This window comes from Neolamprologus multifasciatus, chromosome 22 (assembly GCF_963576455.1).
Source record: "Neolamprologus multifasciatus chromosome 22, fNeoMul1.2, whole genome shotgun sequence".
In the NCBI taxonomy this organism is placed as follows: Eukaryota; Metazoa; Chordata; class Actinopteri; order Cichliformes; family Cichlidae; genus Neolamprologus; species Neolamprologus multifasciatus.
The window spans coordinates 6,507,442-6,521,035 of NC_140459.1; the positions used below are offsets into that span (position 1 = coordinate 6,507,442).

The 13,594-nt window shown below is 38.8% G+C and overlaps 1 protein-coding gene across 5 annotated transcripts in view; it reads left to right on the forward strand.

Annotated features, from left to right (window-relative positions):
* The window catches only part of pvrl2l (PVR cell adhesion molecule related 2 like), a 381,196-nt gene that overhangs the window by 147,785 nt on the left and 219,817 nt on the right, over nt 1–13,594 (forward strand). For all 5 annotated transcript variants that reach the window (XM_085149005.1, XM_085149003.1, XM_085149004.1 and 2 more), the window contains exon 3: nt 1,197–1,440. In XM_085149005.1, the coding sequence (XP_085005131.1) occupies nt 1,197–1,440 (244 nt within the window). The remainder of the gene's footprint in view (nt 1–1,196; nt 1,441–13,594) is intronic.

Genomic DNA, 13,594 nt, shown 5'->3' on the forward strand with positions numbered 1-13,594 from the left:
ATAATATTCCAGAAACACGCTTTGCCGATCCGATCAGCTGTTCATAACACTTCCTACGTTGGAATAGACGTCAGCGCGAACTTTAGCATGTCCGCCATTACCTGCCCGAAACCGGAAGTGACGTCATTTTCACGGAAATGTAGGGTTTTTTTTACCATCAGGGCCTCATGAGCCTATACTGGTGTTTTTAAAAGTTATCTTTGACTTTCTGACTTTCTGTGTTGTTTCTGGGATGCTTAGGACTCATATTGCACTGCTGGAAATAGTTTATTTTGATGCATATGCTGCTTTTTTGCAAATTTGCACTATAATATTTATTTTCGTTTTTCCTGCAGTGTATAAAAATTGGTGTATTTCAAAAATAAAACTATGAAGACACTCAAAATAAATTTCCTGTGGTAGGAAACTATTTTGTGCAACTTTTTTGTATTTACAGTTTTGAGGGATAAGCCTCTTAAATTTCTCTAACTACAAATATATGTTAAAAAAACAAAAACGTTTTTCAATTTTTTTGTCGTTTATTGCACTTTTTTGCAATTTATGTAATTACTATGCACTTAATGCAGACATATTATTAAAACCTGGGCTATAATGGTTGTATTGATGTTTAGCAACTTGAAATGCTCCCAAAAATGGCTCCACAGCATGTAAAAATATAATATAAGCTCTGGCTGACTTGGTTCTATGGTAGGTCTTAAAGGGTTAATAGACTTTTCTTAGTCTGCCAAAAACCTGATGAACATACTTTTAGATTCAGTGTGAATCTAATTAAGTGCAATAAATTCTATTAAAATAACACAAAAGATGATTCTTTAAAATTGATTACTGGTATCCCAGCTTCAAAGTAATCAGTTACTGTAGGAACAAAAGGAACTTCTAGTATTCAATTTGGCTAACTATAATGGGGACAATTTACTGCTCATGTCGAACACTACAGCATACGTTAATCCGCGGCAACATTATTAATCTCCCGGTTACAGCCCTCCAGTGTCAGTATTTAAAGACCTCCTCATTAGATGATTGAAAGAGCTGCTGACTGCTTAAGAACCTTGTTAGGATGAGTCAAAAGTTAGTCTGCTGCATGAATTTATCGTCTTTAATGAGCTATAGTTGTGTACCATAAAAATAAAAACAATGAAAAGAATAATCGGGCAAACTTTAACCGATGCCGTTTATAAATTCTTGATTCTTATCAGGTGTCCTGGATATGGGAACCCTCCGACGGACACAGGGACAACATTGCTGTGTACCACCCGGTGTATGGACAGAGTTTCCCTAATGTGGCCTTCAAGGACCGCGTTGTTTTCCTTCACAACAGTCTGGAGAACCCATCCATCAGGATTTCTAACCTGAGAATGTCCGACGCCGGTCGCTATACCTGCGAGTACGCCACCTATCCTACTGGAAATGAACAAGGGACAACCACCCTCATCATGCTTTGTAAGTGTCCACACAAGATTGCATCAAATCGTTTTCTCCCTCTGATAAAAGCTGCAGGCATTTATACGTTTCAGACACAGCTAAAGCGCATTAAGGTCAGCACTATTTACACTTTTCTGCAAAGGAGAGCTGCGCATAAAACAAGCTTTCGAAAGATGTTCTGCTACATCAGCCTTGACAAGTGCCTTCCCAGCCATCTGCTTATCACAGCTTTCTGAAAAAAAACAAGTTCCCACTGGATCCAGAGTCTAAGAAGAAGCAATTTAAAGCAGCTGACGAGTATTCTCAGGGGTAGATGCTGGTTACACATGGACTGAAAAACAAGAGTGACCGCCTAGAAAGATTCTGTGGCTCTACAGATAATGGCCTTTATGTGTACAAACACTGTTAATTTCTGAGAAGTGGTTGGGGAGAGTTGATCAGTACGAAGTCTGCAAGATCCAATAAATGAGAGTTGTTTGTTCTAAGGCTCAGTTTGAGCAGCACTTTTTATGTTGTGCTTGTATTTATTTAAAAGTTTTGTAGTAAGTTAGCACTTTGGCTGCTGGGGTTTTGAAGCGTTGCTGATATCTTGTTATTTTGTTACGTAAATTGAGAAAACAAGTAGTTGATTTTTATAATCATACTTCTGATGATCTGGACTTTTCTCAAGAAATGAACAAGATTACTTTGATTTTTAATTGTTAATGCCAGGTTTAATTACTTAAAAACACGTGTAATGTTATTATTACGTGATTGTTAAGCTGTAATTAGCCAGTTTTAGTCTCTTCTTGTGTAAACTTTCTAATATGGAGGCATATGTGCCAAAGCTGTGCGCGATATGGGACTGTGGCGGGGTTGATATGCTCTGCCAAGATCACTGTTCCTACCTCGGGGCATGTAGAGACATATGCTGAGAGTATAGTTCTTTTTCTCGTTGGAAATCACAGTTTAGTTAATAATAAGTCACAGTTTCTTGTTCACTTTTATACTGAATTTTTTCTTGTACATATGCTATATTTTTAAGTAGTTTAACAATGATACAGCTTTATGTAATTTTGCCTCTGTGTCTACAACGTCACACTGGCTATTATTAATCAAACAATCAAAATGACATTGGACACTTTCAGCTTTAATTCAAGGCAGTCAACCATTGTTTGGAATTAAAGCAATTTCCCCTGATATTCAGGTATTCAGAGTAACTGAACTGATAAGCAGATTCATGGTCAGGTAGGAACTGAACAGAGAAAAGATCTGGAGTTTATTTCAAGCTTTGAACTTGTGTTTGGTATTTTTTTCACTGGAATCTACAACATTAGGTCTTAAGAGATATCAGTGTAAGCTGAACAACCTCGATCAGAGAGATAACAAAAACCACATGCTTTCAAACTGATGCTAAAGCACTAAAAAGGTTTCTGTTGAAAATATTATTATCTTTTGAATCACCTTAGTTTATCCGATTACTTTTGAGTCTCTGAAAAGGGCAGCCTTTGTATAAAAAATGTATTTAATTTCACTACTCTAAGCACTTCATGCAATTCTCCTTATCAGCGCCTCAAACTGAAGCGGAAAGTCTGCATGTCCCTTGTGAAACATCTTAACTGGTTTAGAATCCAGTCCAACTGGTTTAGGACTTTGCTTGTGAGCAAGCAAAATTACAAAGTGTTACAGAGTGTATGCAAAAGGAACTTTGTGATGGTGACGCAGATGCTGAGAGCAGATACTGCAGAGAAATCCTGCAAAGGGGCTGCTCTGTACAGCTGTTTGTGTTTGTTATGGGGCTGTGTGTGGAGATGAGATGTTCAGCTGTTGCTTTTGTTGGCTTGCTTACTCGACTTTGTCTGGACGATTAGTTTCAGCATGAAAGTTCAAAAGATGCTCTGCCGTGATAACTTATCAACAGACTCTGATTCTGTGCATAAACACAACGTCAGCATCCTCTGCTACGAAACTCGTAACACCATTGAAAATGCAAAAAGCAGTTTAATTGCTCTATGTTGTGTTTGGCAAAATAATACATTTAGTTATTTATTGAGTCCTTATTGTGATTATTCGAAGACAATGATTAACATAATATCAGCAACCTTGCATTTCAGAAATCAGACTGTTACTTACTTATGTAAGTAACAGTGGCTGATAGGGCTGCATAATAATCACTGTCTTTGACTTTAATTATAACTTGTACATGTTGTTATATTAAGATCACATTGTGAGCCTCTACAGTGCACTGAATGAAGATAGATAAAGATGTCAGCGCTGCATCCCACTTCGTGTTTGGATCAGATGAACGGAAAAGGGAAAATAAAAAAACAAAACAAAAAACTGTCTTTGGTTAGCACGAGATTTTACAGGGAAATGGAGGGAGAGATTCAGATTCAGAGGACAGACTTAGATCAGCGGTACGAGCTGCAGCAGCGATGATGACACATGCCTTATTGACATAGTTAAGGTACTAACCCTATTGTCACGGTGCATGTTAAAACACGGCCCTTGTTCTGACAGTCAAATATGGCCTATGCATGTGTGATTACTTTAACTCTCTTCACAACCAGTGTTGGTCAAGTTACTTGAAAAAAGTAATCAGTAACTAATTACTGATTACTTCCCCCAAAAAGTAATCCCGTTACTTGACTGATTGGTCAAGTGTTGTAACTTGACCAGTGTTGGTCAAGTTACTTGAAAAAAGTAATCAGTAACTAATTACTGATTACTTCCCCAAAAAAGTAATCCCGTTACTTTACTGATTACTTATTTTCAAAAGTAATTAATTACTTAGTTACTTAGTTACTTTATAAAAACACGATTTACAGCCTGAATAGGTGATAAAGTGATAGATCTTTCAGCCCAATTCTACTTTTTCTGCATAATCCATCATACAAAATGTAATCAAATGGAAAAGTCTCTTTTTAAAACTTATTTCATTAGTTTTAATCTTTTAACTTTATGCATCAAGCAAAAATTTTATTATATGCAACATTTTCTGACTGGAAGAAATTTGTTTAACATTTAAACTTATTTTCTGCACATTCCAGCATATAAAATATATTTTTTGTGTGTTTACACTCACTCTTTCAAATAGATGCAAGTAAAACACAGCAGAAAATAAATAAAGTCAAAGACTAGCGGTCCTGTTGCTCTATTTTCACCTGTAAAGCAGGAGTGGGGTAGGCGGAGGTTTACCCTGGTGCAGGTGTGCTGCAGCGGTCAGTGGAAGAATCCGCGAGTTTCTCTGTGAGTTTCCCATTACGTCGTAGCTACTTGGTGCTTGCTTGGAAGTTTGGGGGGTTTTTTCGCTGTAAAAAGAAGTTTTCTTCCCACGCACAACGGACACTAATGTTTTTGTCACTTTTTATGGAATCAAACTCAAAGTAAGGTCAGTACTTCCACGCTTTAAACGCTGCACGCTCATACTCTCTCCGCACTCGATATATTATCCATTGTTGATCTGCACACAGCTGTTGTCACGAACGTCGCACTCGCTTACGTCACTGTCATGAGACATTCTCGCAAAAAAATCACGGTTTTAGTAACGCAGTAACGCAGCGTTCCTACGGGAAAGTAACGGTAATCTAATTACCGTTTTTGCAATAGTAATCCCTTACTTTACTCGTTACTTGAAAAAAGTAATCTGATTACAGTAACACGTTACAAGTAACGCGTTACTGCCCACACTTCATAACGTCAGTGTCCACTGCAGCTCAACGTTTAATCAGCCTTGAAATCAGAAGAATTTGTGTAAATCCACAGCTTCTGTGAGAATCATCACATCCTTTCGTTTTCCTCACATCAAAGTAAATTAGTTATATTTGTCTGCACATTCATGGGTGGACAAAAAGCAGAAGCAGAAAACAGCTAATAAAACACGCCTTTAATCGTGTTATTTTGCCAAGATATCCCCCCAAAAAAGGTTTGCTTTGCACCACCTGCGCAACCACTTAGAGCCAAGACTGTGAAACCTGAAGGAATGCTCGCGTTACCTCGGCGTCTTGATTTCTGAAAGTGAGTGGAAGTTTAGTTGCTTCTAACAGGGGACACATCCTGTTTGTAATCGTAGACAGCTGGTGTTATTCATCCACCCACATGTCCTCCCATTTGCACTCCGCTTACAAAGGAATCAGATGCTGCTGTCTTTCTCTTTCAGTTAACGGCACTGAGGAGGCTTCACGCCTGAATGTGAATAACAACAGTTCCCTTGATTGTTTTGTAGTGCCATAAAAATATGGCCTACATCAGTGCTTGTACAATAAAGATCTCATACATTTAGCACTGCTGTCATAATGGGAGCAGGAAAAGGGGAATGAGCTACGATGACAGACTTTGAACTGAAACATACATTTAAAACATTTACTAATTAAAACGTCTGTCTGGTAAATTTGCCCATCACTCGTTGATCCTTTTAAGCTACAGCATATCTTGAGTGCTTTTCTTTTGCGCAACGTGTGAGTTTTAGTTGTGCTGTTGTCCCGTTTCAAAGAGTTTCTTGAAACTGGACCGGAGTGGCGACACAGTGTAGGCTTCAAATGCTGACCCCTGATCTGCAACATTAAAACAGCACACAGACTTTATGCAAGGTGCTGTAAAAGGCGACTGTACAATAAACTGCATTATGGTTCATGGTTTTACACTGCCTTTCATGTGTTTATGCATTTTACTCAGTTGTTTTATAAGAAAACCTTTGCAAAACAATACAAAATCCATCCTGGAACCTTCCCTCACAGAAAACAGAGGAGATACAGAACTTGGCCGTCTTGCAGAGAAAACATGGAAAGATATTCTGGCCTACTTGCAGATGGATGTGGGCTAATCCTCCTAAACTACTGCTTCTGCTGGCGCAAAGCAGAGCTAGACTGGGAAATACCTGCTGGAAAGCTCACTGACTCGCCTTTTGTCTGGAGCTGTGGCGTGCCAGGCTCTCTGGGACAGAGTCCATGTACAATGCACTTGGAAAACAAAGTGCCTCAAAGTCCCTGGAAAACTGTCATATTTTACCTTATGGGATATATAGAATCCATATGAGCCAATCGGATTAGATCTTATTGAATCCGCAGCTACTGCCAGCCAATCATATTACATTTTATTTGATATAGAACCACCAGCACTCCAATTATATCACAACTTATTTAAGTGTGAATACATAATCCTGACAGCCAATTGTATTATAACTTATTGGATGCAGTGGCGTAGCCAGCCAATCTTATTACCACTTATTGGGGTGTGAATAAAGAATCACTCAATAAGCAGTGAATTATATCATATTGTCCTGGATGGGCACCATATGAAATGGATGGTAGACAGTTATACTGCATCTTATCAGATGTAGTATAGCCAGTAGGACAGAAATACAATTGTAGGTGAGACGCAAATCTAGTCTGTGAAACTTTGAGGGAGATTCCGTCCAAAGGTTAAAACAATGGACCAGAGACTGGAGTGCCACTGGCCTGAATCGATGAGCAACGGAGTGAAATTGGCAGAAGTTACAGATTTTCAACAGCCAGCAATGATTTAGCGGTGGTGCTGACCTGAATGAATGGAGCTAGCTAAGTTTTTCTTAACTTAGTATCTGAAGACTAGAAATCTCTAGAAAATGTCAACATAATAAATGGTAAATTTGTATAGCGCTTTACTAGTCCCTAAGGACCCCAAAGCGCTTTACATATCCAGTCATCCACCCATTCACACACACATTCACACACACATTCACACACTGGTGATGGCAGCTACATTGTAGCCACAGCCACCCTGGGGCGCACTGACAGAGGCGAGGCTGCCGGACACTGGCGCCACCGGGCCCTCTGACCACCACCAGTAGGCAACGGGTGAAGTGTCTTGCCCAAGGACACAACGACCGAGACTGTCCAAGCCGGGGCTCGAATCGGCAACCTTCCGATTACAAGGCGAACTCCCAACTCTTGAGCCACGATCGCCCAAATAATAATATGTACACCACACTGCACGAATGCAATAAATAAGCAGTAAAATTGGAGTGATTTGAGTTGACTGTAGTTGCAAGAGTCGTAAATCCAATGATAATATATGATGATGTAACCACCCATACCCTTTAAGGTTTATTTGTAGTAACAGTTTAGTTTCCGTTTATTTTAAGCACTTGGCAGGTACGCTGTTCCAAAACATCTTGGAGAACTTGCCCCAGTGCTTCTGTGAGTTTAGGCTCACTTAATTGCTTCTGTTATTTCATGTAATCCCAGATTGACTGGATGGATGATGTGGAGATCAGATTTCTGCGGGGGCCATACCATCTGTTGCAAAACTCCTTGTTCCATGGTGCTGGTGCATACTGTATTTTAGTGCTGTTTGTATTTAAACCTGGTACTGCTAAGTTACTACTAGGTGATCTCGGGTATATCATTTATTTTTGTATTTTCAGTGTTAAATAAATGCAAAGTCTTTGTGTTGTGAGCTGCATAATTATTCAATTATAATACTGAATATTGTTTAGCAAACATAACTTTTTTGTTGATTTCCTTTGGGTCTTTAATTAAAGCTATGTTTCTTTTAATATGCTAAATTACATATCACTGTTTCGAAAAACAAGTATTGTGACAGCCACAGCATTATACTCTCACCCAAGGAACCAAACCTGCCTGTGGGCTTTGGGTTTTTGGCAGAGCTGGTGACTGGAAACATGCTTTCGCTAACAATATCTACATGATATTAGCTGTTTAATAATATAATCAAGTAATGGGCCCAGAGTCCTGCCAGTTTAATCATCTGTTTTTATGATACTTTTTAATGCAAGCGATCCTAGTTAGCTTAGCCCAGCGTCTTAGTTAGCTATTTGTTTAAAAAAACATTTGAAAAAATTGGTGGAATTATAAAAAAGAGAGAAATTTCATGACTTGCTACAGTTTTAACTGTTCAGCTCATAGCCGCCTTCTCCTTTATTTATGTGGTAACCACTCATCATTCTTTGTTAATGGCATCAACCGTTCCCTCGGCGTCTTTCTTTCTCTCCTCGCAGCAAGAGAGAGTAGCAATAAAACCACCAATGTATTTGTTTGTGCCATACAGTACATGTCCTCTGGGTTTGTTCACATCGATTGGTCTTAAGTTTTCTGGCAGAAATCCTGTAAAGACTTGTTATCTATTTCTATAATTTATTAAATGTTGCAGATAAAATACTTCCAGTCTAATACCCTGACTTCTACGCTGCCCTGTATGAATTTTCTGTTCAGAACCTTTTTTTAGTTTGAACAAATATAGCCAAATTACTCCAATGCAGCATGACATTTTCTGACTTAGGTGTAGTGCTACATTGTTTAACACCTTTTCAAGTTGCTGGTAAGAAACGGAGAGCTGAGTGGAGAAAGAGCCAGGAACAGATACTCATATCTATATTCATATAGATATTAATAGAGCAAGACATAATTAAAAAAACAGATATGTAGTTACTGCACATCCAACTAATTCTAACTAAGATTTTCTTAAATAAGAAAATCGAAATAATCTAACAACATACTTATTAGACCAACTGTCATAATTAGAAACAATAAGAAAACACGGATATTTTAGAAATCTGTCAAACACATGTATAAAACTGAAAACTAATTTTATTTATTGGGTTACTAAAAACATAAACAAATTAAACAAATCACTAAAATGAAACTACTACACAAATACGAGCTGGCACACTGAATAAGCCACGTGTTTCTGCTCGGGAATAAAATATTCTTTAACTAACTTTCTTTTTCTTTTTTTTCTTTTTTTTTTTGCCTGTCCCATTTGGTTCTTCAGCCGTCAGAATTGTTGTCTGAAGACCAACAACGATACCCAATGGATTTGCCAAATGGATCATCGTGGCATTGCCGAATGGTCCATTTGATCAACCTTTGTTTTTATTATTCATTTTATTTTATTTTCAGTTGTTACAGACGGGACAGACATGAGTGAGGGATAGGAAAGGGAGAAAGAAAGAGGAAGGAAAAGAAAAACAGAAGGGAAGAGGGACAGTGAGAAGGGGGAAAAAAATCTCCTGGATCACCTGTTGAGAGAAAAAGAATAGAAAACAAGCAAAAAAAAAACAAAGCAACATACTAAACACAACACCATCGCATTAATCTAGCTAAGTGTAAACAGCAGTAAATACTAAATATTGTCTTTAACTAACTTTCAAATACTGGCTATAGAAACATAAAAAATATTTTCTTAATTACTCGTAATGTAACAATTTGGTTTTTAAATATCAAACACAGCACCCTTAATAACTCCAGCAGTCGCTACAATTTCATTTGTAACTTTATTGCAGCTTTATTCTACTTTAACTCTGCAAATCAGATGTCTGTGAGGCACTTCTGTAGCAAATGACTAATTTAGCTTGGCCACCCTCAGCATTGTTTGTCTCAGGCATCCTTTTGTAGAGTCTTATGACCTCAATAGATCCACGCAGCTGCGTGGTGGCCAGCAGCAGCGTTGGGCAGCTCCCAGGTGAAAAGACAAAGTAAAGCAAACCTTTGCTGGATGAATAAAGGTTAAAGAGAGAGTTTAGTCTGTTTGGGCTACAGGGACAGTGCTCAGTTCATGTTCAGTGTATTTATGTATTTGTTTTTTTCCAGAATCTGTTGATTAAACTGAAATTTTGATGTGTTTATATAATATAGCCCATATAAAACAAGCACACAGGCAGCTTCTCAATGCCAAGTTTGTCAGTCAGCAACAAATTGTATGAAATGGAACGGTATCCATTGTCCTATTTCTGAGTTGTTACCTGACATGGGAGGGTAAAATAAAAGGGAGAAATGCTGCTGAGTTTACAATTGGCCTCGAGGAGAAACAATGAATCAGTCAAAATGCTGTTAAATGCAGTCGAACACAGTCTTGAAATGTGATGCCTCGAGGTGCTTTTAGATTTTGCTTTCAGAGCCAAAAAGTGAGCTGAGCTTAGAAGTCAAAATTAGCTGTTTTCTGCTTTCACTGTTTGCATAACAACACTGCCTCTGGAAATTATTTCTTTATTTGTTTCATTTATGGCACTTAACCAGTGCTCTCAAGCTTAAATGAGCTATATTAGTCTCATGCTTAAATTAATGCATTTTGTCAACATTTAGAACAGCCAATAATGAGTTGTCAAAACATCACAAACAGCAGAATAATTGGAGGTTAAATTATTCTTGTGTTGCTTGAATATTCATGTATTGTTAAAGTTGAGCCGAGGTAGAGAACAGATATTTTTCCCCCAACACTGTCTGGAAATATTCAGCAGCAGTGTGGCAAGGCAAGGTGTTTACAAACCTGGGCGGCCGATGAGACATGAATTCCAAAGATTTAACAAGATCCAGAAGCCTTTATTGATTTCCGGCTAATGTATGCAGCACAGTAGAAAATAAAAAATTACATCACTTGTCTGCCCTTCATCAGGGCACGGCACTGAATAAATCTGTTTTTAAAGAAGGAGACACAGAGGAAACTTGGATACCACCCGGCAGTGCTGCTCAATATGTTCTCTTGGCTCTGTTTCTGTGTTATTTTGTTATAATAGCTTATATTAAAATCTCCATTGGAAGTGGTTGAAAAGCTAAAAAGCTGCAGTTAAGGGTCACATGCATAAAAGTGGTCAGATCAACTAGCGAACGCTGTGTGGAGTCTCAAGCTACATGCTACAGTCACACTAAAGACTGCAGCACAACCAAAGTTATTGTAACAATGTGCAATGATACTACCATCTCATTGCCTTTGAAATAGTTGCTTCAAACATGGCAATTATATGCGTTCTGTTGTGTCTTTGATAAATCAGCGGGAATTTCAGATGCACAAAATCCCATTTACTGCTTACATTTAGAGTTCATCCAGAACCTCGTAGATCTGAAACATAAGCTCAGACATTCCTCTATAAATAACGTGGTAGTTGCGGTAAATGTTTTATTTAACTGCAAAATGCTATATATTCAGCAAGCGTGCTTTTATTTTGAAAATTACCAGAATCCAGCAAGTTGCCAGCCAGCTGAGTAGACTGCCCGATTGCAAAGAGTTGCATCACGGACAAGTTGCGCTCGTTGGTGGTGCAGGCTGACTCGGATTGATTGCCGTGTGTTGGTAATCTCTCATGCATTCATCAATTACACAGCAGTTTTTTGCAAAACTTTACCGAGAGCAACTGCAGCCAGTCGCACCCCCAACTGTTTGGAGGCAGGTTACCTCATGTCAGGTAGCTGACAGTCACCTTATGGTTGAAAATGGTCACCCAGAGGTTGAGGTTTAGATGAGTTGGTCACCACAACTATTGGCAACCAGTTGCCAAATGTAAAGAATCACCAATACAATTCAATTCAATTTTATTTATATAGCGCCAAATTACAACAAAAGTCGCCTCAAGGCGCTTCATAGATACAGAGAAAAACCCAACAATCATATGACCCCCTATGAGCAAGCACTTTGGCGACAGTGGGAAGGAAAAACTCCCTTTTAACAGGAAGAAACCTCCGGCAGAACCAGGCTCAGGGAGGGGCGGGGCCATCTGCTGTGATTGGTTGGGGTGAGAGAAGGAAGACAGGATAAAAGACATGCTGTGGAAGAGAGACAGAGGTTAATAACAGATATGATTCAATGCAGAGAGGTCTGTTAACACATAGTGAGTGAGAAAGGTGACTGGAAAGGAAAAACTCAATGCATCATGGGAATCTCCGGCAGCCTACGTCTATTGCAGCATAACTAAGGGAGGATTCAGGGTCACCTATTCCAGCCCTAACTATATGCTTTAGCAAAAAGGAAAGTTTTAAGTCATGTGGCAACCACCTGTTTTTCCTACTTCTGCTTTTACTGTGGTGTGACTGAGCCATTAGGAACTATTATAGTGCTGTCTACTGTTGTAAAATATGAAGATTGGATATAGTAATTTTCATATGTGAACTTCTGAAAGTTTTTAGAGAATTAGATTATGACAGGATCCATAATCGTGGGTTTAAAGATGTATGAAGTATAAACTACGTACATAAAACCACTTCTAATCTGATCTACACAATTTGAATATTACTCTCATAATCAAACTGTTATGGTTCCATACGTATGTTTCTATGGTGGAATCTTCAATCTCCAAATATAAGCAGTAATATAGGTCAGTACTTGGCTTCACTAATTTGCTTTCTGGTGCTTGGTTGGTTTCAACACAAGCTCTGCCACTATGACAGATGTCAGCTGTCTTACCCGAATGCCACCTTAATTCAGCAACAGTTGGCTTCACACTCTCAAATCTTCGCGTTTGGCAGATAGCCCCGTCGTGTTTATGATTCAGTCTGGCAACCTTCCAGTGGCAGCCTTCTTCTGTGAAGAGACAATCTTAGAGAAGTCATGGGTTCAAGTTAGGGTAGGTGTCATCCCTGCCGAACAGTGATGAGAATCTCTATCGGTACAGTGACGGCTTCTCAACAAATCTTTATATAAAGGAAGGCGAGAAAATGGTCTCTTCTGGAAATGTGTTGCTCTGAAATCTAATGGTTTCTAGAGGGCAAATAAATTTGCTGCTTTGGGAGGGTTTAGAAAAGTTTTTAACTGCAATGCTTTTGTTATAATTACCAAAATCTTTGGTCAAAACACTCATTAAAATGCAATTGGAACACTTAAAACGAAGCATGTGGGGAGTATGATGCGTTCACCTTTTGAACACATTTCTTTCTGAGTGCTTGGTTTTATAAACCAAACACCTCATGCAGTTAACTGTGTTTGGAAACATTACTTTAATGCATTTTTCCGTTCTCCCTGTCAATTTCCGACATTCAGCCTTTTGATATTACCGCCGGGGGGTGGTGACGTGTTCGGAGGTCTGTGATAAGGATGGGTGTTGGGGCTGCAGCGTTTGTTAACTCTGTTAGCACGGCTTCCCGCTTGCCTTCTAATTGCTCTGTACTCGCCTCAGACCGATGTGAGGAGTAGCAACAGGCTCAATTGAATGCAGTGTCACGAAACACATCAGGGACGGATACTCCTGACTCGTTTAAGCTGCTAGATCAATCCGAACCCCTTTCTGCCATCCTGCTTTACTCTCTGCACGGTCAGTCTCTTTCTGTCAATTGTGACTCCTCTTTTGGCTTCTGTTTCCTCCAGTTTCTCCCTCACCTCTCTTGTCTCACTTTATCTCTGCTCTGTTTTTCCTTCCTTTTGTTTCTTCTTCTATATGATTTTTAGGTTTCAGAAAACAATGTGCAAGTATGTAATATGTGATGCTAAT